Genomic DNA, 26,413 nt, shown 5'->3' on the forward strand with positions numbered 1-26,413 from the left:
CTTCCATTCATTTTATGATTCAGTTCAGCTCCTCCTTTCTTAGACCACAGCTGGTGGAGACTGGAATGTAAACAAAAACTTCTTATATGATTGACATTGAAAGAGGACTTAGAAAAACATTAACTACCTCAGACTGGTGTTTCCAGGAGGCAAAACCAGGCCAATTGTGACCCTTTGTTTTGGTCCAAAGGAACATCTCCTCTCTCTGTTCATTCCCATTCTGGTCAGAAACACAGAACAAATATGGGTCACAAACGTGCCTGGATTATGCTGCATCAAAATATTTGGGAGAGGGGCTGGCCTGGTGGCGCAGTGGTTAAGCCTGCATGTTCCGTTTTGGTGGCCTTGGTTTGCCGGTTCAGATCTCGGGTGCAGATATGGCACTGCTTGGCAAAAGCCATGCTGTGATAGGCGTCCCACGTATAAAAAGCAGAGGAAGATAGGCATGGATGTTACCTCAGGGCCAGTCTTCCTCAGCAAAAAGAGGAGGATTGGCAGTAGTTATCTCAGGGCTAATCTTCCTCAAAAAAAATATTTGGGAGCCAAGGTTTCTACACTCCTGGGGGCCTCTCTCAGTTATCTCTTCTTTAAGGTCATAGGTCCTGCACTTGACCAGGGCTCAATCTCAGAAGCAGAAAGGAACAAGATTCTAAACCTTGATGTTTCAAAAATACTTGCAGAGAGATTAATAAATGACAAGGCCACTGCTCATGTAGGATGGAAGTAGTGCACTCCCAGGACTTAAAGATATTGTGTTTGCATGATGCCGAGTCAGTTATTTGCCCATTTTGGCATATTATCTGTGTTAAATTACGCCTTCTTTGTCCAAAGTCAGTATGAATTTTGTTATAGTGCGTTTATGTGCATATTATGGAAGTTAAGGTGATTCTGACAGGAGAAAGTGGTCAGAAATCTCATAATCTGTGACTTCAGCAATACTCTCTTTGCTTTTGCTACCTCTTCAAGGCATCTTTTCTCTGTCCTCAGATGTAAATCAAGGGATTCAACATGGGAATCACTACAGTGTAGAAGACCAAGACAAATCTGCCAAACCTGGAGGAACTGCCAAAGCTGGAACTGAAATAGACAAAGATACTTGAGGTATAGAAGATGGTCATTGCTGTCAAATGAAGCCCAAGTGTTGAAAGCCATGGGCCTTCCTTTAGCTAACGTGATCTTTGTAATGGAGATGACAATATAGCCATAGGATAGCATAACTAAGGCATTTATTATCCCAAAGATCATTGCTAATACAGCAGTCATGAGTTGTACAAAGAAAGTGTTAGTGCAGGACAGGACTACCAGTTGGATCACGTCACAGAAGAAGTGGTGGATGACATCAGCCCCACAAAAGTGAAGAAGACGCATGGCATACAATTGAGATATACAAGCAGAGAGTTCATCCATGTAGGACCCCAGCACAATCCAAGCACAGAGGGTCAGTGACGTGATGGATGAAAAGAGAAGTGGATTACAAATGGCAGCATAGCATATCAGTCATAAGCCATAGCTGGCAGGATACAAGACTCACTCAGTACCATGGTTGAAAAGACGAAGTCCTGAATAACACAACCCACAAAGGTGACAGTTTGCAGCTCTTGGAAGAAGTCGGAGAACATCTTGGGGCCTATGGAGGTCACATAGCAGACAATTATGAAGGACAGATTACTGAGGAAGAAGTGTATGGGTGTGTTGAGGTGGAAATCCATCGCTATTAAGCTGATAAGACACAGGTTCCGTGTCAGAGTTGTAATGTAGATCAACAGGAATACAACAAGGATCACTGCTATGATTCTGGGGAAACATGAGAATCCCAAGAGGATGAAATGGGTGCTATCTATAATATTTCCTCCCTAAATTATAGGCTTAGTGCTCCTAAAATCAGAAAAGAGACAAGATTCAGATGAAATTATACAATTCTCATACGTTCCATTTTTTCCCTCCATTCAGCACTGGAGAAGCAGAAATACTTAACTGTCATGGTGGGACGACCCCAATTTTTCATCTCAGATGTCAAAAAATACCTGCTTGTTGCTTCTCAATTATTTCACGAGGTCTCATGAAAATTAAAAGAGATATTTAAATATTGGCTGACAACTATAGCAAAGGGAGGCTAGTACAAATCACGATTAGCCCCAAACATTGTCTCAAAATTAGGATATTTTGTGTCTTAGGAAACAGCAAAATACTATGGTTAAGGGTTCAGACTTTAGAGTTTTCTTTGTGAATGGCATAATCAAGATTGCACAATAAGTCATTACTGACTTCAGTCACCCTCACTAGAACAACTAGATATAGATGTCATAGATAAGACATCACTGAAAATTCTAAACATGCGGATGAGGCTGAAACACCCCCATGGACCATATAAAATGAGAAAGACCACATTAGAACAGCAGAGGAGCAGCTACACTCTGACCCCATTGTGCCTCCCCCTGCTGGCATGGTGCCAAAAGAAGAGGACCCCTCTTGTCCTATGGTTTCTTCAACAAATAAACAACCTAGAAGAAATAGATAAACTACTAGAAACATACAACTTAGAGTAACTGAATCAGGAAGAAATAGAAAATCTGAACAGACTAATAACAAGTAAGAAGATTGAATCAGTGATCAAAGCCTCTCAACGAAGAAAACCACAGGACCAGATGGCTTCGTGGTGAATTCTACCAAAGATTTAAAGAACAATTAACATCAATCCTCCTCAAACTGTTCCAAAAACTTGAAGAGGTAGAAGCACTTCCAAACTCATTTTATAAAGCCAGCACCAATAGAAAAGCCAGATAAGGACACTACAAAAACCCAAAACTACAGTTCAATATCCCTGATGAATATAGATTTAAAAATTCTCAACAAAGTACTGACAAATAGAATTCAGCAGCACACGAAAAGGATTACACACAATGATCAAGTAGCGTTCATTCCCAGGATGCAAGGATGGTTCAGTATACACAAATTAACAAATGTGATATGTCACATTAACAGAATGTAATACACAAAAATCATACAATCCTCAATAGATGCAGAAAAAGTGTTTGACAAAATACAGCATCATTTCATGATAAAAACTCTCAAAAAACTAAGAATGAAAGGAACTAAACTCGACATAATAAAGCCCACATATGACAAGCTGATATCTAACATCATACTCAACGCTGAATGCTTGAAAGCATTTTTTAAAGATTAGGAAGAAGGCAAAGGTGACCACTCTCACTATTGCTATTCAACATAGTAACAGGTCCTAGCTAGTGCAATCAAGTCAAAGAAAAATAATAAAAAGCATCAGAATTGGAAAACAAAGTATTGAAATTGTGTCTATTTGCAGACGACATGATTTTATAGATGTAAAATCCTAAAAACTTCACCAAAAAACTGTTAGATCTAAGTAATGAATTTCATAAAGTTGTCAGATACAAAATAAGCATTATAGGAAAATAAGCAAATTGTAGGAAAAACAAATAAAGAAAACAATCCCATTTACAACAGTATCAAAAAAACAATAAAATATTTAGAATAAATTTAACCAAGAAGGTGAAAGTTCTCTTCACTGAACAATATAAGGCATTGGCAAAAGAAATTTGAAAAGACACAAGTAAATGGAAAAGTATCCCATGTTCATGGATTGGAAGAATTGTTAAAATGTTCAAACTACCCAAAGCCACTGATAGATTCAATGCAATCTCTATCAGGATTGCAGTGGCATTTTTCACAGAAATAGAACAAACAATTCTAAAATTTGTATGGGGCCACAAAAGACTTTGTACAGACAAAGCACTCTCAAGAAAGAAAAGTAAAGCTGGCAAAGAGGTATTACATTTCCTGATTTCAAACTATATTACACAGCCTAGTAAACAAAACAATATGGTACTAGCCTAGAAACAGATACATAAACCAATGGAACAGAATCAAGAGCTCAGAAATAAAACCAAGCATATACAGTCAACTAACATTTGACAAGAAAGCCTAAAATACTCAATGAAAAAACGCAGTCTTTTCAATAAATGGTGTTGGGGATACTGGACAGTCACACGCAAAATAAGAAAAAAATGCCCTGATCTTACACCACTTACAAAAATAAACTCGAAATGAATGAAAGACTTAAATGTAAGACCTGTAAACAATAAAACTGCTAAATAAAACACAGGGAAAAACTTCTGGACATAGATTGGCAATCAATTTTTGGATATTACACCTAAAGCACAAGCAAAACTTGAAAATAAACAAGAGGGACTATATCAAACTAAAAAGCTTCTTCACAGAAAAAGAAATGATAAGAAAAATGAAAAGATAAGCAATAGAATGAGAGAAAATATTAGCAAATCACATATCTGATAAGGGGTTAACATCCAAAGTATATAAGGAAATCGTACAACTCAATAGCAAGAAAATAAATAATCCAATTCAAATTTTTCTGTATAACCTGAGTAGATATTTTCTCAAAGAAGACATCCAAAATGCCAACAGGTTTGTGAAAATGTGCTCAACGTCACTAATCATCAGGGAATTGCAAATCAAAACCATGATAAGGTATCAACTCACACTTGTTGGAACGGCTATCATCAAAAAAGACAAGTAGTGACAACTGCTGGCAAGAATGTGGAAAAAAGGGAACCATATGCACTGTTGTGAGAATGTTCATTGGTACAGTCACTATGGAAAACAGTATGTAAATCCTCAAAAATGAAAAATAAACCTACCAAATGATTCTAGCAATTCCATCTCTGTGTATATACCCAATGGAAAGGAAATCACTGTTCACAAAGGATACCTGCACCCTCATGCTCATTGCAGTATTATTTATAATATCCAGCACATTGAAACAATCTGCGTGTCCATCAACAGATGAATGGATAAAGAAATCATATTACATACGTACAAATAATATAAATATGTACACATATAAATATGTAAAAATAACATAAAGAATATGTATAATAATGGAATATTATTCAAACATAAAAATAAGGAAATCCCAGCATTTGCAACAATCTCGGGCATTATGTTAAGTAAGATCAGTCAGACAGAGAAAGGCCAATACTGTGTGATCTCTCTGTATGTGGAATCTAAAAAAAACCAAACTCATAGAAACAAAGATCAGATTTGTGGTTCCCAGAGGCAGGGTGTGGAAACTGGGGAAACTCGGTGAAGGTGGTCAAAAGGAACAAATTTCCAGCATAAGATAAACAGTTTTTGGAATATAATGTACTAAACAATGGCTATAGTTAACAATGCTATATTGAATATTTGAATTTTGCTAATAGAGTAGATCTCAAAAGTTCTCATAACGAGGAAGAATACTGTAACCATGTGAGATGATGGATGTTAATTAATCTTATTGTGGTAATCATTTTACATGTTTATACATATATCAGATCATTATATTCTACACCTTAAACTTATACAAGGTTATGTATCAATTATATTTCAATAAAACTGGACAAAAAAGAGTTTTAGTTCCAATACCCTCTCACTCTATGAAGCCCCAGTGGTTTAAACACACTAGGTATGACTTACTCATGACAAAGTGAAGACAGATAAAGCCACTTAACTAGGAGGTAATGGGAGGTTTATATGAGGAAATTCTTTTCTATGCTCAGCACACAATCTGGTACACATTAATTGTTCAGAATATGTTGGCTATTATTATCATTGACTGCTTACAGATAACCATGAATGGTAGCTGTACCCATAAATGGGAATGCCCTCTGGGCAGGTGTTAATTCAGACCTAGTATCGAGGAAAGTCAAACCACCTGGAGCCATAAAGACACAAACCACAGAAATGATTTTCTGTTTAGTTTGCTTCAGTTCGTGTACACTTGGTTCATTGGTAACCAGCATGAAGCTACGATGAGACTTGATGTCAAGAAGGAGTCAAAATAACTATTTCACTTCCAAAATACATCAGTATATTTCATCTATTTTTGATACAGTCAGCATGTTAGAGCTCACTAACAGATTCATAACAGAGAACACCTATTGGCTATGTTCCATACCCAAACTGGCCATCCTTGAGATGAAAGAGTAAATCAATGATAATGGCCAAGAAAATTTTGAAAAGATTAATAATCAGAAAGGACTTGGACTTTCAGACATTAAAAAGTGTTATAAACATTGATAATTCACTATTCCTGTAAAAATAGACGTGTCAAAAGACCAAATAGTATTTAAGAAATAAATGTAAATACTGGTAAGAATTTCATATGTGATAAAGGTAGTATTTTAAATTGATAGAAACTCTGCCTGAAATGGTCTATGCGACCTGGCTCACTATAAGTAAAAGGCATTAGAGGAATAAATACATATGCATTTATATAATCTTGGAATGGGAAAGAAATTTCTGAAATATAACACCAAGCCAGGAACTATATGAGAAGAGAGTAATACAACAATTTAAGTTTGGTTATGGCTGAAAACTCCATTTATATAAAACGCTTCTGAAATACAATTGATAAACTGGGAAACATAGTCACAAAATATAAAAAAGCCAATGTGGCAATGCCTTTAATATAAAAAACATAAGTCAATAAGGGACGGGCACTCACATACACTATTGATGTTAGCACAAAGTAGTTTACCTTTCTGGAGGAAAAAAATTACTTTATATAATCAATCTCTCTCTCTCTCTCCTTTTCTTTCTCTGTCTCTCTCTCACTCTCTCTCTCTCTCTCACACACACATACACACTCACATGAACCAATTATAATTGCCATAAGTAATAAGTGGTATGATTTTGATTTTATTCTTTATACAAAAGTTATTAAGATATAGAAATCCTTAATAGCCCAGAGAGAGGGAAAGAGGGGGAGGGAAAGGGAGAAGGAAGACGGTGGAGAGAGAATGAAAGAGGGACAATGACAGAAAGAATAGACTTTCAGACTATCTTGACATTTATTTAGTGGCTGTGTAACCCTTAGAAAGTTATTAAACTCTCTGTGCTTCAGTTGAAGCGTCTATAGATGGGGCTAATATACCACGTCATATGGTTGCTGCAGGAATTGAATGACACAAAGGGCTTAAAACAGTAAGGACTCAATAAATGTTGGCAATTATCATCCCTCTCTGTGAAAGAAAAATAAGGCAGAATACTGAAGTATCAAGGAGCTCTTCATAAAATCATTTCCTAAATTAAATGGCCGTTAAGCTTAGACTCAAGAATATTGTTAATAAATGATTGTATTTATTTCTATCTTGTATTTTTCCACTGTCTCCCATTCAGGTGGATTGTAAACTCGTGATGCCAATTTTTACCTTCTTCCACCACCAGTTCCTCATGAGCTGATGATACTCATTATATGTAAAACATAGACTAGTGGAGATGTTTTCTTATTTAATGATTAACATCTCACATACTAATATTTACATAACTCAACAAATATATGTTGAATATGTTAGTGAATGGTTCTTTCACCCAGTTTTGGAGGTGAAACTAATAATACCTTTTTTTGTTTCATTTCAATTATGGTTTTATGAATGTTGAAATCTTTCTCTTTACTCTTGGAATACAGTGCTGTCAATATAATTTATCAGACATTATATCCAAGATGAATTACATTCAATGAAAATATTTTGAAAATGCAAACTCTCATGCACAACATCCCTGAAACAACAACATAATTGATAGAATCAGTGAAAATACATCAAGCTTTTCATGAGTCAATTCCACTAAAATTCTTCACTTTCTTCTTACATTCAGGTAACAAGGCAGTCATAACTAAATGTATTCTATGTAACTCATCATTCCCATAAAAAAAGTAAGGAGTTGAGGATTGTTTTACTTATTTGTGAGAAAATTCATCCTAAAAATTTATTTTGTAAACATTTGATAAGCTACAGGAAAAGAAAAAAATATGAATATACTCACTCTCTCTGATTAACTTTTTGCATGTGTTCACCATCTCCCAAGACAGTTTGTAAAAGAAAAGCTTACTGAAGTAAATTTTGGTTGGAGATATTACTGTGGGGATACAGCTAATCAATCACTTTCTAAATCTGACCTACTAAGGATACAAGTTTGTGCAGGGTACAAAATCAGGTTAAGAAAGCCGGGAATGTTGCTGAATGAAGAAGAACAATGTAGTAAAAGAAGGGTAAAAGGAACAGTTAGATCAACACTACCTGTGCTTGGAGTGGGGTATCTCTGACATCTGTGTCACCCACCTTAGTGTCTCCAGATCCCTATAGTCTTCAAAGATGACAATGGACAGGTCTTTAAAGTATTTCAAAAGACCAATAGAATTGTACATGAGTACTTTGACATATTGCTATGAAATGACCAGCTTGGCTGTTCTGAATCAAAGCTATGTACTGAAATGAAAATCAAATTAATTATTTATTATATAAAAGCAGAATACACAGGGAAAATTAATTAAAAATATTCATGGACTGGATAAAGTTGGGAAACATATGTAAGTATGCTTTATCTCAGCTAATACCCTTGAAATTCAGCAAATTGACACTTTTGATTTAGTGTTCAATTATTAACTTTTACAATGAGTTAGGCTTTATAGACATTGTCTCATTGGATTCTAGATGATCCTATCATCCCCAAGTTACAGATGAAAAACAGCAACTAACAGAACTCAAAATCATACTTAAGAAACTGAGAACTAGAACTCAACATCCACCTCTCACCACAGACATCTTGATGTAGAAGTCATTCTTTTCACTGAAGTCCAGAGAATTCGGGTAAGGAGAAAGAGAACTCCAGGAAGAGCCCTGAGTGGAGGGTATAGAAGAGAGACAGAGGGAAGAATTGAAGAGTGAAAGAGACTGAGGACCATGAATCTTGCTTCACAAAGGTCCTACTAGAAATGTCACATGGCTACCGAAATAGCAAAGCCACTTTTTTTCTATAAATCTAGCCCTGTCATTTTGACACAGATCCCTTAGGAAGACAGGGTTCTTGCCACAGATTGAAATTGCTTACTTCTTATCCAAAGGAATTTTCCAGGTGGTCCCCATTGAACTCCAAGATGGGTGATTTAAGCCATGAAACTGGCTGTCCACTCACAGCCAGAGAGATGCCCACAACTGGGGATCCTCTTAAATATACAATATTTATATATTTAATATATAATTATATATTTAATATATAAATGCCATCGTTTGTAAGACACATCCTGACTTCACAGACACCAAAATGTCACAAAGGAGTCACGATAGAATGGATGAAACGTAGTGCGTGCATGCTGAGTTGTGGTGTAAAATGGGTGGGCTGCAGTTAATGTTCAAAACTTGGGTAAATTACATTCCAAAGTGAGGACCAAGAAGCAATTTTTCCAGACATCTAAAGACTGAGGGTTTAAAACACAGAGGGTCTCCCTAAAATAACTATTAAAATATTTGTATTACAGAAAATGTCACACAAATGCAAAAAGAGAATACTATGATAAACCCTCATGAATCCGTTACCCACCTTCAACAACTATCGACGCACACGGTCAATTTGGTTTGACCCATATCCTGACCTACCCCTCCGCCAAGATTATTGTCAAGCAAATCCCAGACACGGTCATTTCATCTGTAAATACTGGGCACACAACACGTGCCCTCCGTTGTAATCACAGTAACCCACTTGGCCCAGCAATGAATAACACCTACAGCCTTCCTCACGGCAACAGCCAACACGGATTCAGCTCTGCTGGGAGCTGGGGAGGAGAAAGGGAGGTGCGGGAAAGCTGAAATTCTCATCCCCCAGAAGGAGATGCCAAGAGGCAAAGTCCACACTGGAGGAATCGAGAGGCCACATTTAAGCACGTGTTATGGAGGAGCCCGGGCGTCACGGCTCCCTCTCTTGGCTCACCATGTTCCCACTGGGGGGTGGGGTAGGGCCAGGTCTATCCATCCGGGTACCTCCTGGGCAGAGCAGCTCTTCTCCAGAATGTCGAAAGGTGGAATGGGTTGAACGGGGGCCCCACAAGGATGTGTCTGTGCACAAATCGCAGGATCCTGTGAACATGAGTTTATTTGGGAAAGAGGTCTTTGTAGGTGTAACTAAGTGAAGCGTCTTGAGGTGAGACCATCCCGGATGACCTAGGTGGGCCAGTGACAAGTGTCCTCGTAAGAGACAGAAGATAAGACACAGGGTGGGGCCACGTGAAGACAGAGGCAGAGACGGGAGACCCGGCTCACAGCCCAGGAGGCCAACAAGCACTGAAAGCGGGAAGAGGCGAAGGATGGATCCTCCACGCCAGCCTCCCGAAGGAACCGGCCCTGCTCCTCCCTGCACTGGGTGTGCCCTCGGTGTGTGCCAGGTGGAGGGGGCGCACGCAGTGCTGGCCTCAAACAACAGGACTCCAAAAGGTGCCCCACTGAGTCAAGGACACGCGGTGGCAAAACCACTGGCTACTTCCTCCTCACCGAGGAGTTAAGCTAAGGAAATGTCAGAAACAGAAGCCTCTGAGCTATTTGGGAATGCACTCGATGACATGTGGGTGGTTAGGACAGCAGCCACAGCACCCGGACGCCCACCTCGCTATCCACCTGCCGGAGATACAGGGGAGACGCGCTCCTCCCCAGACCCTGGGGAGCCCATCCCCATGAGCACAGGACTTAGCCAGCAAAAGAGCAAAGAAAACCCCAAACCCACAATTACCTTAAAGTGTGTGATGTGAGACTTGAAAAGAGAAACTTAAGGGCAGCAATTATGAGGCTAAAGGAGGCTCGACAGAGTTCTAGCGGTGGGAAGGGTCCAGAGAGTCTTCGGTGTGGCCACACCTGGCCTGTGAATGACCCATCCCCGCCGACTGCGGGTAAGCCCTGGGACACTGCGCGTGGGGCGAGCAGACCCGGGAGGCGCGGCTGAGAGTGCGCCTAGCACAGCAGAGCTACTGCAACACCGCCTGTGCTCTCTGGGTCGTTCTGAGCTGACCTTTTGTTAAAGGCATAAACGGAACCACCGAATGAAGTTTTAATCAAACACCTGCAACTTAAAGAGTCAATGATGACCTGGTCTGCTTCCAGAAGCTTCAGGCTACCCAAGGCTTGCCTGGCTTTGGTCAGGCAAACGGACTGGTGGGTGAAAAAGCAGGGAAGCGCTATGTGGTTTTGAGTCTCATGCTTAAGTGAACCCAAGAACAAGGAAATGCCGAGAAAAGGCTGCCCCCAACAAAACTGGAAAACCAGCCAGCACAGGCTCTCAAGAGAACACCAAACCACCGGATCGCTGTGCCCTGACGGACACCAGCTGGAATCTATTCACCCGAATAAAGAAAACACGTCACTCAGGAGAGGCTGCCGTCAGCCCTGGAAGGACAGCAGAATGGGAAAAGGAAAACCGAGGTGACAGTCAGCAGCGCCCACCCAACACAGCACGAGGCATGGGGTCGGCCTGGGCATCGTGCACCCCCAGACCTGATGACAATACTGCGGTGGGGGGAGGGCGGGCGACAGCACGTAGGGGCTGAGGCATCGGGTGCCCTGCGCCTGGCGCTGCCAGCCACGAGCGCCGCGCCTTGCCGCCCTGCAGCCGGGCGCATCCTGCCTGCCTGCCCGGGCCCGTCGGCGCGTCCCTGCCCTCTTGTGCCGGACTGCTTCATGACTCAGGACTCCGTCTGAGCGCTCCGAGACCAGGCTCCCTGGGAACCGGAAGGACACAGCCCAGGGCGGGAGCAGCAGGAGAGCAGGGCCCCAGTGCGCGCATGGACTGACGCGCCTCCGCACCTCCCTGTGGTCTGCGGTGCCTCTGAGCGCCAGGCTGCCCGGGCCTGGTCCCCCAGGTCTCAGCGAGAGAGAGTCTGGGCCTCGGGGGCCAAGGCGGGAAGCCCCTGGGCTTCCTGGCGGAGATGCCCCCATCCTGTGCTTCCATCCCCAGCTTTTTCATTGTCAACTGATTTCCACCCAAGAAAGTCCACTCGACGACGCTGCCGCCACTGAATCAGCCTGGAGCCGGAGATGAGCCAGCTGCGGCCGATTTGTCACAGAATGACAGCTTATTCTCAGTATCCTTTATTGGCAGTGGAAAACGCCTCAGTACTTTATTGAAAGAAAGCAATAAATAATACTGTGATAAAAATAGTTCAAAAGGAGACTGTACATACTTTGTTACATAATCAGGAAGTTCACACAAGATTAACAGAAAACAGAATGTAACAACGAATCGTACAAGGAAGTTAAAAGCAGAAACCGAATGTAAACCGTCCACCGACAAAATGAGCTGTATAATAAATAACGAACCGTGGTCGGAACACATTTCCTGCTGGCTCTTTAATGTGCCATTTAAAAAGGAAAAGTTACATCTGCTACTTAGACAGTCCAAAATGGCTATATCGTCAAAAGCTAAAAATGTACCACTAGGTCCCTCCTTTCAACATGTTTACAAACAAATGTAAAAAGATGATTTACATAAGAAAAAATAAGGCCTTTAGTAGAGTCGCACTGCATGGTTTCCTGGTTTCTGGGAGCCCGCGCCTTCCTCTTCCAGCACCGGCGTCCCTGCGGAGCGCGGTGCTTCCTGCTTGGTCCTCAAAGAGCAGCGGGGTGGGGGCCCGCGTCCACACGTCGGGGCAGAGCCGGGAGAGCCCCCCAGCCCTTCCTGCGGCCAAGAGAAGTGCTCCCGGCTGGGGCTCGTGCCGGGCGCTGAGGACAAGCCGTGCGGGTCCCCAGAGACGAGCTCTGCAAGCTACTGAGAGCCACCAGAGATGCTCACAGTTCTGACGCCCCTTCAGCCCAAATTTTATCAGAAGCTCATATTTAACACCAGGTACTTTCAGTCTGTTCACACTGTAGAATAAAGCATTTCTTGCTAGAAAAAGTAGAGTAAGGTCTGTCATTAAAACGCAATTGCTTGAAATTAAGTCTGCTTGTTTCAAAATGATTGTTGTAGAGCTGGTTACATTTGTCAGGATAACGCGCACCATGTCATGATGATCTTACAAATGAAAATGCAGTAAAAGCCTCTTCTCTCTGGCCGATTATTATTAAAAAATTAATGATAATTACAATAAATGCATAATTTACAAAAGCCCTGTATCTTTTCATAGGATTTATACATACAAGCATTACAGTACATTCGTTTGAAAGACTAAAATTAGATAGAAGAACAGAATCGATTTGAAAGGATATTTATAGCCTGGATATACATGAAAAAGTAACTAACTATATAAATGAAGTCATATGTTTACATAAATATAAGAAACATTAAATTCTAAAATATTTTCTCTATGGTATTCGTGAATTTTTCACTAATTAAAAACTCTGTAATAAAATATCTTAGGGTCCATATAACAAGTATCAACAGATTGCAGATCCACTGAATTCTGAAAGGCCGTCTTCGCCGGGTCCCGAGCGCTGCGCGGTCATCTGTAGAAGTAGTGTGGGTAAACTGGAAAGGAAGCACAAACAGGACAATCAGCCTTAGGACGGGCCGCCCGGCGCACACCTGTGTCCTGAGGCCCAGCCCTGCCTCCCTGCCCCTTGCGCTGTAGCTGCTTGAGAACTGAGATGAAACGTCAAGGAGTACGCGTATCAATGAGAAAATTCCTTGCTGACTTCCTTTTGGCGTATGTCTAAAAGTTACCAATTAAAAAGATTAGGAAACCAATCAAACCTTCTGGCGGAGACGTGAAAAGTGGAGAGCGGAACAGAGCCCCCGGCCCTGGCGCCACGAGCAGGGGCTGGGCTCCCAGCCCCACGTCACCCCTTCAGCGCGAGCGGGCTGCTCGTAACTGCACCCCTGAGATGGCAACGCAGCTGTGTGTTTAAAACCACCCGCGAGGCCCTCAGGGTTCACGACAGCGTGGCCCCAGGAAACCTGGCCGTGCGGGGTGCGGCTCATTCAAGAACGTGTATTTCTAAGAAAGCCAGCGGGCGCCGCTGACGTGGGAGCGACATCAGCGCGGATGCCAGGGTCAAGGCGGAGAGCCGCCGTGCCGGGCGCTCTCAACCACGGGTGGCCGCCAGCCAAGAGCTGAGCCGGTGAGCTCCTGCCACGCGCTGCTCTCCTGCCTCCCCACCCCCAAAAGACATTAGCAGATACTGAAAAGAGTCCAGCACTTTCAGTTTTAAGGAAAAAATGCAAATACACTTTTTTCCTTAACAAATGAGGATACACGAACCCCTCTGTGACCAACTGTGAGCATACAGAACACCAGAACCACGTAATGGGTGCAGCCGGGCTTGCGTGCGTGTTCCTAAAGGCCTGGAGGAACGGAAACGGGCTCTCCGGGCCAGGCAGCGTCCCCGTGCGGTCACCCGGCCGCCTCTGCGGCCTCCGGGCACGCGGAGCCCTCTACTCACCTCGGGGCTTCAGCAGGAGTAAGTCCTGACCGTGGCGGCGTCCAGCCTCTGCGCTCCCGACACGCTGCCTGCTCCGACACCGGGGAGGAAGCGTGCAAACACAGCGTGCGGTTAGTCTTCAGACGTCACACGGGCACACGTACACACACATCTGCACACCTACAACAGCACCTACTGAGGGCTCCCAGGGAAACTTCTAGATGGGAGCGGACGAGCCAGGGAAAGAGAACCTAAGTGTCGCCAGGAGGGGGTTCTCTTCAGCCCCCAGCAGCCCTGGGAGCCACTGGCAGCTAATCTCACGACAGCAAGGACGCGTCAGATGATACAGACTTCGTGATGTCCTCTGTGTAAGTGACAACTACTTCAGCTGGTAACTTTGTTTCTCCTGAAACTCTCTAGATTTGCAGAGCAACTAGACTTTTCTTCAGGGCCTAAACGTGATATCCCCAAGGCCGGTGTGAGGTAGATAACCCGGGGCAGCGCTAGACACCACGGGGTGCAGGTGACCGGAGTCAAACGCAGGCCTGGCCTGATGGGAGACGCGCCCTCGGGCCACCTGCCCTCCACGACCGTCTGAGGGAGCGTCCAGGGCACTCCTCCCCAGGGCCTGGCTGGAGGGGGTGGGTAGAGGACAATGACTCATCTAAGAACACTAAAACCCAGTCTCAGTTTCTGCCGGAAGTGATGTGTACCACTGATGCCTTGTTCCTGTCGAGAAACACACGGCACGGCCCAAGAGGTGAGCCCCGACTCTCCCTTGCAACCTGGACAGGAAATGTGCGAACACCTGGAGCAGATATTCCCGACTGCCAGTTACACAGTTTGCGTTCCCACGGGTCCAGCAGGAACACGTTTTATCAAGAATGTGCCGTGGTTCCAGAAGAGACGGCACGACAGCCGGCACTGTCGGTGAGTATGGGTCATCTTTCGAAATCCTGACCCTAAGGTCCCAAGAGGCCAGCTGCAACTTCCCCGACGCCCCTTATTTAAGAAGGCATTGAGCAGTCCACTCTCCCGGGGTTAGGCCTCAGTTTTCCTACAAGGGTCAACAGCCGTCTTCCCTATAATATATTCCCTACACCTCTCTCTAGGCTTCTTTTTAATTTATCTGAACTCTAATCTCAATGTCGCCGTCAATACTTAACACGGGAAGTGTGACTGATTCTGAGGAAACTGGGCACGAAGCTGTGAAGAAAATCAGAAGGCGCTCCGTCAGCCTATTCAATAAGTGGAGGGCCAAGTTACCGTTAGATTTATACAAATTACCGCGCTCCGGTGACGACCTGCCCAGGCTCACCTTCTTCCTCCTCTCCGTCCTTACGGTGCGCAGTGACAGGGACCAACGCCAGCAGGGGTGGAGGGAGGAAAGGGAAGGCTCACAGAGGGGGAAACTGTGTTCTCTAAGATGGACTCAGTCACCTCTCCAGGGGGAGAGACGTCCCGGGAGCACCCGGCGTGGCCCGAGAGCTGCTGTACCACCTTGCGACAGAGCCTTCCAGGGCTGCCTGCCACACACACAGGCTACAGGACGTCCACTCAGCACGCCGAGAACACACGCGACGCTCAGCTTTATTAGTTGGAAGGATACGCTAAGATTCAACCAGACAAGACTCTAAAAAACCTACATTATTGTTAAACTGTTATGCATAGATGTTAGGATTCATTCATTAAAACACTTCACCTGGGCATGCACCAGTACTCAATGCCTTGTAACACATCCAAGAGGCCATTCTGGATCACTGTTAACATTCCAGCCACAAAGCTGCTCATGCCGCCCACAGCGGCTGGCCGCCCCTGCACACCTACCGTCCAGCTGCGTCTTCTTTGGCTGCATGGAGGGTGAGGACAGAGAGGAGGTGACCCGGAAGTTGGCGGGGAGAGTCTCTGCGGACCCAGCAGCTAAGCCACGAACATCCTTTGGTCTAAATTTTTTTCTCCAAGAAGGTGCTCTCCTAAAGCTTTTATCATGGTCCTGGGAAATTAAAGGACAGAAAACAAGACTGATTTTAAAATAAAGGACAAAAATAGACAGTCAAGTTACCAGCCTTGAACCTGACTGCTGAACTTTTCACTGCATGTTTGTTCACACCTATTTAACCCGTTCCTGATAACCACAGGATCTACTGTCCCCACCGGGAACTTCTGAGAGTGACGGGCCCAGTAACACTATGTGGGGCCCTCGCTGGGCATCGATGAGGACGGCCCTGGGCCGCCCAGGTGCATGTGCCTCCTGTTCATCACCCCGTTTCCTTTCTTATCTTGGAGAAATCATCTTCTTGCCGTATAAGATAATACATTTCTATTTGTCTTAAAATAGTTTCCAAGCTGTAAGCAGTTCTGCCTTAGAGCCGGGGAAGAGCCAGCGAGTGCTCCTTTAGCTGTCCTCCTAGTCACCAGGCAAACTCACGTTTTTTTAAGGGGCAACGAAGGAAAGAATAAAAACAGTGTGGGAACAAACGAGTCACGACTGTGTGAGGGGAAATTAACATGTTGCGTTTCTCTAATCTCCTTCTAACAGGTTTCTCCAAAGCACAGGGACTCTGGATTGGGGTCAGACATCCAGCGGTCCCCAAACATAGCCCATGGACGCCATGCCTCGGCTGCCACCAATGTTGATGGGAACAACATTTTTGAGGGCTATCAAAACTTCAATAGCAAATATTTTAAAAACAGAAAACCTCAGACTGAAAATACGAGTTTCTTACTATCTCATTTGTTAACACATTTTTGAGAGCAAAGCTTAGCTCAGGAGGTAAAATCATCCCCACACTTAGAAGAGAGACTGCGGACGGGGCTCACGTGCGTATAAACAAATAATTCACACTGAATGCAAATTTAAATAAAATTCATTAGGCTGAAAACTCACTTCATCAAACCTTCTGTCCGTCCCCATGACCAAAAGGTTGTTAAATTCTCTTTCCAAGACAGCGCGAGCCTGAAATCATAACAAAACAACAATACCGCAAAGCTTCATCAATCTAATCTGAAGGACGTTAGCATATCACAACTGTTTTTCAAATCAAGACTTTTAAAAAGCTCAGGCTATAAACACCTTGAGCCATGACAGCATTTAATTTAATTGAATTAATTAATTTATTTGAGGAAGATTAGCGCTGAGCTAACACCAGCTGCCAATCCTCCTCTTTTTTGCTGAGGAAGACTGGCCCTGAGCTAGAATCCATGCCCATCTTCCTCTGTTTTATATGTGGGACGCTGCCACAGCATGGCTTGCCAAGTGGTTCCACGTCTGCACCCAGGATCCGAACCGGTGAACCCTGGGCTGCCGAGAAGCGGAACGTGCGCACTTAACCACTGCACCACCGGGCTGGCCCCCACAACCACATTTTAAATTAGGGGATTCCTGCGGAGCCCATGGATGGGCTTTCAGGGAAAGGGACCCATGACCGCTGGCAGACTACCTACAAAAGTGTGCTCTGTGGGTTGGTGCTGGTGGGGGGATGGGGGGTATTGGCAAAAGACATACAATCTTCTGTAGAAGAAGAATAAATTTCCTGATTCTCAGGTGAGCCCGTGTGTCAAAAAGAATCACACAGGGCAATAGAAACAAAATTAACAGAATCTCCATCGGTGTACCTATGAGTATTTCTCTTTCCACGTAACAACTAAATACACATCGTCACTCCTACGAGCATATGGACTTGAATGAAGTTTCCCCTTTTTTTTTATTGCAAGATTCTCATGCTGACAACAGAAAATGGAAGGACAGGCAAAAATAATGAAGAATTAAGCATTGCTGGTTTGGAACCAGTATTTTGTGGATTAGGGAGAGTTGTCTGAGGTACTGTGAAGTTTTGTGTCCACTCAGTTAACCAGCTAGACGTCTCCATCAGGAGACCTGACTGAACGCTGAGTGAGAGCCGGGCCGGCTCTGCAGCATACCTGTGTGTCCTGCTTAGGGATCCGTAACAAGAGCGCCAGTGCGCTGAAATCGAAGGTTTCATCTAAGGCCACAAGTGCACCGTGAACGCCACTCTCCACCAGATTGTTTGCATATTCTTTAAGACCAATTGAGAGGATCCAGCGAATCACTCGATCGTTGCTCCACACAAGCACGTCTACAGGTGAACAGAAACAATTAGAATGGCATCTGCACAAAGCTGTCTTCATCATGCACACCTGTAACAGCACACAGAAGGTGGGCAGGCAACCGCTGCTGCATTTAGAGGTCATGCCTCGGCCCTCCTCCATCGAAGGGAAACTGTCCCACTAGAACTCATGCTGCCAAAGAACCCAAGAGCAATGAAGTTCTTACGGACATTTATTTTCTAGAGAACAGAAAATGAGGAGGATCCAGGGTCAGAAACCAGAAGGACAGAGAAGAAGCTGAATGCCCACCAGGCACGAGCACGCTTCCTCTACAGTCTTCAGAGTTTCTGAAACACTTTCTTTTCGTCAGAGAAGGAGTTGGCGCCCTGCTCGATTCAACACAAATCTCTCATTTGTAATCTTGAAGCTTGTTTCCTTGAAGCCTTTTTTGTTGTCTCATTTTAAAAAGAGAGAAACTTAAAGATACTCTCCAGCATATCAGAGACTGGGGGGAAGATCTTACACTACACGAAGTGATACATTATTAAACTCGCTCTAGTAGAGATCTAAAAATAGCCACTCCATAAAAATATCTCCAGATGCTCACCAATCACTTCCAAAGACAACTTTTGTCAACTATAAAAAGATTTAAAACAGATACAGAAAACAGACAAAACTGATTTACCCATTTTATTTCCAATGCCCTTTTATACTATACACACACACACTATATATATATATATAGTATAAAATATACGCACTACATATATAATATAAAGTGTGTATATATATACATATAGTATAAAAGCTGGCTTACGGTTTTTCTTGTGATTCACGTTAGCTCAATCATGACCAGACTATCCTTTAAACGGGCTGTGTCCTCAACCAGTTTTGTCTTCAGTTTCTTTCTTTGTAAAACCTGGGGAAGAAGACAGCACTCACACGCACGGGGTTGTGGGAAGGATTAAATAATTAACCTCTGAAAGTGCTTCGAGTTCTTAAGTCTTACCTATTATTATGACTGTTGTTAGTAATTTCTTTATTCTGAAAATTCTGGGAGATTTTACTTTGAGCTTAATCGTTAACGTCTTACTTAAAAGCAGACTATTGTAGTCGATGCTTTCGAGGCATGCCAGGTGAGAGGCTCCCATTGCATCTCCCCACCTGGGCTCTCACTGAGCCGCCTCTGCCATCGTCCCCTGCTAAGGAGCTCCTCCTCCACCTCCAAGGCCCAGCTGAACCAGCGCCTCTGTGCTGCCCCCTGAGCCCTGGAGGCAGAGCCACAGGGCTCCCCGTCTGTGCTCCTGAAGCCCTCTGATAAGTGGCTAGAGCAGAATCGCCGCACTGGAGTCCAGTGAGCCGACAGCAGAGTCCTGCCCGTCTGTGCCCTGCTGTTACCCAGCAGTGTGGCACGGGGTGGCATTTCTGAGTGAAGGAGTACACACGTCAGAACAAGTCACAGGAGGAGTGTTCCCCTTGAGACGGTTCGCGCATACTGACGTAAGCACAAGAAAGCAGGCACAGGTGCTGTGGCTCAGAGGAGGACCGTGCTTCCTCCCAGAGCCGCAGGGCGTGGTGGCGCACCCTGGTGGTAAGTCACGAGCTGCCCCACAGCACGGCCACACACAGACAGGTGCTGTGGTGCTGCGGCCAGGGAGCGAACCTGGGCCGCTGAGTGCTGGGGGCCAGACTTTAACCACCAGGCCATGAGAGGAGGGTCTTCAAAGCACTCATCTCCAACCCTCCCTCCTCTGTAAGGATGCCAGACTAGTTTTCTCCACTTAACAAATTTCCTAATATTTTTAAAAATGGGAAATCACTAACCCACAGCCAGTATCATACTCAACGGGGAAAAACTGAGCGCCATCCCCCTGAGAACAGGAACAAGACAAGGGAGCCCACTCCCACCACTCTTACTGAACATAGTACTGCAGGTTTGGGCCAGAGCAATAGGCAAGAAAAAGAAAGAAAAGGAATCCAAATTGGCAGTGAAGAAGTATAACTCTCACTGTTTGCAGATGACATGATTTTATATAGAGAAAACCCTAAAGAAGCCATGGTGGGGCCGGCTCGGTGGCTGAGTGGCTAAGTTCGCGCGCTCCGCTGAGGCAGCCCAGGGTTCGGATCCTGGGCACGGACATGGCACCGCTCATCAGGCCACGTTGACACGGCGTCCCACATCCCACAACTAGAAAGACATGCAACTAAGATATGCAACTATGTACCAGGGGGGTTTGGGAAATAAAGCAGGAAAAAAAAAAAAGATTGGCAACAGTTATTAGCCTAGGTGCCAATCTTTAATAAAAAAAAAAAGCCATGGGAAAAATATTAGAAATAAACATTTACAGCAAAGTTGCAGGATACAAAGTCTACTTACAAAAATCAGTTGCATTTCTATACTCTAATAACAAACTAACAGAAAAAGAACTCAAGAACACAATACCATTCATAATCGCAACAAAAAGAAGAACATACCTCAGGGTGAATTTAACTAAGGAAGTGAAAGACCTATACAATGAAAATTACAAGGCTTTTCTGAAAGAAATGGATGACGACATAAAGAGATGGAAAGACATTCCATGCACGTGGATTGGAAGAATAAACACAGTTAAAATATCCACTCTACCTAAAGCAATCTACAGATTCAACGCCATCCCAATCAGAATCCCAATGACATCTTTACAGAAATAGAACAAAGAATCCTAAAATTCATATGGGACAACAAAAGACCCTGAATTGCTAAAGCAATCTTGAGAAAGAAGAACAAAGCTGGAGGCATCACAATCCCTGACTTCAAAACATACCACAAAGCTACAGTAATCAAAACAGCATGGTACTGGTACAAAAACAGGTGCACAGATCCATGGAACAGAACTGAAAGTGCAGAAATAAAACCACACATCTATGGACAGCTAATCTTCGACAGAGGAGCTGAGGGCCTACAATGGAGAAAAGAAAGTCTCTTCAACAAATGCTGCTGGGACAACTGGAAAGCCACATGTAAAAGAATGAAAATTTGACCATTGTTTTTCACCATTCACCAAAATAAACTCAAAATGGATCAAAGACCTAAAGGTAAAACCTGAAACCATAAGGCTTCTAGAAGAAAATATAGGAAGTACACTCTTTGACATCAGTATTAAAGGGATCTTTTCGGACACCATGTCTTCTCAGAGAAGGGAAACAATAGAAAGAATAAACAAATGGGACTTCATCAGACGAAAGCGCTTCTTCAAGGCAAGGGAAAACAGGAGTGAAACAAAAAAACAACCCACTAACTGGGAAAAAACATTTCCAAGTAATACATCCGACAAAGGCTTAATATCCATAACGGATGAAGAACTCACACAACTCAACAACAAAAAATTAAACAACCCGATCAAAAAATGGGCAGGAGACATGAACAGACATTTCTCCCAAGAAGATATACGGATAGCCAATAGGCACATGAAAAGACGCTCATCATCGCTGATCATCAGGGAAGTGCAAATCAAAACTACACTAAGATATTACCTTACACCCATTAGAGTGACAAAAATAACTGAAACAAATAGTGATAAATGTTGGAGAGGTTGTGGAGAAAAAGGAACCCTCATACACTGCTGGCGGGAATGCAAACTGGTGCAGTCACTATGGAAAACAGTATGGAGATTCCTCAAAAAATTAAAAATAGAACTACCATACGATCCAGCCTTCCCACTACTGGGTATCTATCCAAAGAGCTTGAAGTCAGCAATTCCAAAAGTCCTATGCACCCCAATGTTCACGGCAGCATTATTTACAATAGCCAAGACATGGAAGCAACCTACGTGCCCATCAACAGATGACTGGATAAAGAAGATGTGGTACATATATACAATGGAATACTACTCAGCCGTAAAAAAGAACAAAATCGTCCCATTTGCAACAACATGGATGGACCTTGAGGGAATTATGTTAAGTGAAATAAGCCAGATAGAGAAGACAATCTCTGTGTGACTCCACTCCTATGAGGAATTTAAACCTGTGGGCAAAGAGAACAGACTAGTGGCTACCAGGGGAAGGGGGGGTGGGGGCGTGGGCACAAAGGGTGAAGGGTTGCACCTACAACACGACTGACAGACAATAATACATAACTGAAATTTCACAAGATTGTAACCTATCATTAACTCAATAAAAATTTTTTAAAAAAATAAAATAAAGTAAAAAATCTCACAACATGAAAAAAAAATACCTAGGAATAAATTTAACAGGGGGAGGGTGAAAGGGGTGATTAAGCACACGTGTGTGGTGATGGCCTGTAATTACTCTTTGGGTGGTGAACACGATGGAATCTACATAGAATTTGAAACATGCTATGATGTACATCTGAAAGTTATATAATGTTATAATCAAATGTTACTGCGATAAAAAAATAAAAAATAAAAGATCTATACAAGGAAAACTATAAGACATCACTGAAAGAAATCAATAATGACAAAAGAAATGGGAAGATATTCCATGCACATGGATTTGGAAGAATAAGCATAGTTAAAATGTCCATTCTAGGGGCCGGCCCGGTGGTGCAGCGGTTAAGTGCGCACGTTCTGCTTCTCAGCAGCCCGGGGTCCACCGGTTCGGATCCTGGGTGCGGACGGGGCACTGCTTGGCAAAAGCCATGCTGTGGAAGGCGTCCCACATACAAAGTAGAGGAAGATGGGCATGGATGTTAGCTCAGGGCCAGTCTTTCTCAGCAAAAAGAAGAGGATTGGCAGTAGTTAGCTCAGGGCTGATCTTCCTAAAAAAAAAAAAAAGTCCATTCTACCTAAAGCAATCTATAGATTCAATGGAATCCCAATCAGAATCCCAATGACATTCTTCATAGAACAAAGAATCTTAAAATTCACATGGGTCAACAAAAGACCCTGAATAGCCAAAGCAATCCTGAGAAAGAACAACAAAGCTGGAGCATCACAGTGCCTGACTTCAAAACGTACTACAGACCCATAGTGATCAAAACAGCATGGTACTGGTACAAAAACAGGCACACAGATCAATGGAAGAGAACCGAAAGCCCAGAAATAAAACCACACATCTACAGACAGCTAATCTTCGGCAAAGGAGCTAAGAATATACAATGGAGAAAGGAAAGCCTCTTCAATAAATGGTGCTGGGAAAACTGGACAGCCACATGCAAAACAACGAAAGTAGACCACTACCTTTCTCCATACACAAAAATAGACTCAAAATGGACCAGAGACTTGAAGGTAAGAGCTGAAACCATAAAACTTCTGGAAGAAAATACAGGCAGTCCACTCTTTGACATCAGACTTAAAAGGATCTTACTGAATACCATGTCTACCCAGACAAGGAAAACAAAAGAAAAAAATAAACAAGTGGGACTTCATCAGACTAAAGAGCTTCTGGAAGTCAAAGGAAATCAAGATTAAAATGAAAAAACAACCCACCAAATGGGGGAAAAAATTTGCAAATCATATATCCGACAAGGAGTTAATCTCCATAATATAGAAACAACTCACACAAATGAACAACAAAAAAAACAAACAACCCAATCAAAAAGTAGGCAGAGGATACGAACAGACATTTTTCCAAAGAAGACAGATGGATGGCCAATAGGCACATGAAAAGATGCTCAACATCACTAATCATCAGGGAAATGCAAATCAAAACTACATTTAGGGGCCGGGGCCGTGGCCGAGTGGTTAAGTTCGCATGCCCCGCTTTAGAGGCCCAGGGTTTCGCTGGTTCAGATCCTGGGTGGAGATATGGCACCGTTCATCAAGCCATGCTGAGATGGCATCCCACATAGCACAGACAGAAGGACGTGCAACTGGAGGATACAACTACGTACTGGCAGGCTTTGGGGAGAAGAAGAAGGGGAAAAAAGAAAAAAAAGATTGGCAACAGATGTTAGCTCAGGTGCCCGTCTTTAAAAAAAACCCAAAAAGCAAAAAACTACACTTAGATATCTTACACCCATTAGAATGGCTATAATCACCAAGACAAAAAACAACAAGCGTTGGAGAGGTTGTAGAGAAAAGGGAACCCTCATCCACTGCTGGTGGGAATGCAAACCAGTGCAGCCACTGCAGAAAACAGTACGGAGATTTCTCAAAAAATTAAAAATAGAAATTCCATACAACCCAGCTAACCCACTACTGAGTATTTATCAAAAAAAACTGAAATCCACAATTCAAAGAGACTTAGGTACCCCATGTTCATGGCAGCATTATTCACAATAGCCAAGATGTGGAAGCAGCCCAAGTGCCCATCGACGGATGATTGGATAAAGAGTATGGGGTATATAAATACACAATGGAATACTACCCAGCCATAAAAAAAAAAAGATGTAATCGTCCCATTCGCAACCACATGGATGGACCTTGAGGGCATCCTGTGAAGCGAAATAAGCCAAATGGAGAAAGACAAACACTGGATGATTTCACTCCTATGTAGAAGATAATCAAACTTACGGACAAAGAGAACAATTTAGTGGTTATAAGGGGCAAGGGGTGTGGAAGGTGGCCACAAGGGGCGAAGCGGCACACTCACATGGTGTCTGACAAATATTAATGTACAACTGAAATTTCACAATGCTATAAACTATTATGACCACAATAAAAAAAATATTTTTTTTAATTTAAAGAAACTAGGAAATCACTTAGGCTGCTAATACACTGGGAAGCAGAAATATGCTAAATCAATTAAACGTAATGTACTAGCCTTTTATTTCATTCTGGCTTTCTTCTCTTTTTCTTTCCAGTTCTTTCCGGTCATAATTCAGCCTTCGCAGGCACATAATTCCACACTGGAAGCTCTTTCTATTTACAAAAAAAACAAAATTACAGATGGAAACAGTCAAAAGCCTCCTAGCCAACGAGCAGGAACTGTGTGCAACGACTGACCTGTGGAAGCTGTCCGCCATCTTCAGCTGCCCGCGCAGGTCCTTCTTGGTGAGATAGTCCAGCATGCGCGCGTCCACCAGGCACTCCAGGAAGTAGCTGCGGTATTGCGGGAGGCCCAGGCTGGGCAGCCACTCGTTCCCGATCCAATCATGGTTCATGTCCCCGTAGGCGAGCGTCTGCTTTCAACAAGCAAGTACGATCAGTTCAGGAAAAAGAACACCCAAGAGGTCACAAGGGCAGTTTAAATAATCTTTAAACTGGATTTTTAACCTATTACATATCCTTAAAGCTTAAATGAATGACAACACTGTTCTTTATCATTTCAAAATAATTTGATCTCCTAGGTACTACCTTTTAAATTTGTCAGTAGAATTTTAACAGAAGGTATTATACCACTGAAAACCTATGACTCATTCGTGTTTATAAATTTAACCTATTTCCCCAACCACAATAAAAATGTAGCTGATAACACATGATCTTTCTGAAGTAATTTTTGTGTATAATAATATAACAACAAAGAATGATCACGACTCATGAACAAGTTTGAAGGATCAATCCAACTGTACACAAAAATATCTGTGGCTGGTTTTAATTTTAACACTTTGTTTTCCAAATTTCCTCAACAAAAAATCTGTTAATTTCAAAATCCGTGTAAAAAGCGAACTGAAGGGGCCGGCCCCGTGGCTGAGTGGTTACGTTGGCGCACTCCTCTTCAGCAGCCCAGGGTTTCACCGGTTTGCATCTTGGGCCTGGATATGACACTGCTCATCAAGCCATGTTGAGGTGGCGTCCCACATGCCCCAACTAGAAGGACCCACAACTAAAAACATACAATTACATACCAGGGGACTTTGGGGAGAAAAAGGAAAAATAAAAATCTTAAAAAAAAAGTGAACCGAAAAATAGTTTTAAAAGAAGAGAGAAGCAAGACAACAACTGACAGAACTGAAAGGAGAAACAGAAAAATCCACAGTTACAGTCACAAGACCTCAACCCTCCTCTGACTCAGTCACTGATGGAACAAAGAAGCCAAAACAGGCAGAGAGACCCCCTCAGTAAGGATCCAGAAGCCTTAAACAACACTATTGACCAGCTTGACCTAAGTGACGTTTTGTGGAACACCCTACCCAATAACAGCAGAATACGTTCATTTCAAGTGCGTATGGGATTCTCCAAGACAAATCTCAACAGATCTAAAGGGACTGAAATCATACAAACTATGTTCTCTGACCTCAACAGAATTAAATT

At 43.1% G+C, this 26,413-nt stretch overlaps 1 protein-coding gene and 1 pseudogene across 7 annotated transcripts in view; both read right to left on the minus strand.

The window, feature by feature from the left end:
• Positions 1-929: 929 nt before the first annotated feature.
• Positions 930-11,792, minus strand: LOC106825174 (olfactory receptor 5AN1-like; annotated as a pseudogene).
• Positions 11,793-11,941: 149 nt separating this feature from the next.
• LOC123282347 (liprin-alpha-1-like) overlaps positions 11,942-26,413 on the minus strand; it is an 80,880-nt gene continuing 66,408 nt past the window's right edge. For 5 of the 7 annotated variants that reach the window (XM_070487858.1, XM_070487855.1, XM_070487857.1 and 2 more), the window contains 7 exons: positions 25,166-25,341; positions 24,984-25,081; positions 18,135-18,310; positions 17,101-17,169; positions 16,041-16,206; positions 14,235-14,302; positions 11,942-13,320 (listed from right to left, as the gene is read on the minus strand). In XM_070487858.1, coding sequence (XP_070343959.1) covers positions 14,244-14,302; positions 16,041-16,206; positions 17,101-17,169; positions 18,135-18,310; positions 24,984-25,081; positions 25,166-25,341 — 744 coding nt within the window. In that variant the 3' untranslated portion in view covers positions 11,942-13,320; positions 14,235-14,243. The remainder of the gene's footprint in view (positions 13,321-14,234; positions 14,303-16,040; positions 16,207-17,100; positions 17,170-18,134; positions 18,311-24,983; positions 25,082-25,165; positions 25,342-26,413) is intronic. The other 2 variants (XM_070487860.1, XM_070487856.1) reach the window with 1 other exon arrangement.

The sequence above is a fragment of the Equus asinus genome, chromosome 17 (genome assembly GCF_041296235.1).
Source record: "Equus asinus isolate D_3611 breed Donkey chromosome 17, EquAss-T2T_v2, whole genome shotgun sequence".
Classification (NCBI taxonomy): domain Eukaryota; kingdom Metazoa; phylum Chordata; class Mammalia; order Perissodactyla; family Equidae; genus Equus; species Equus asinus.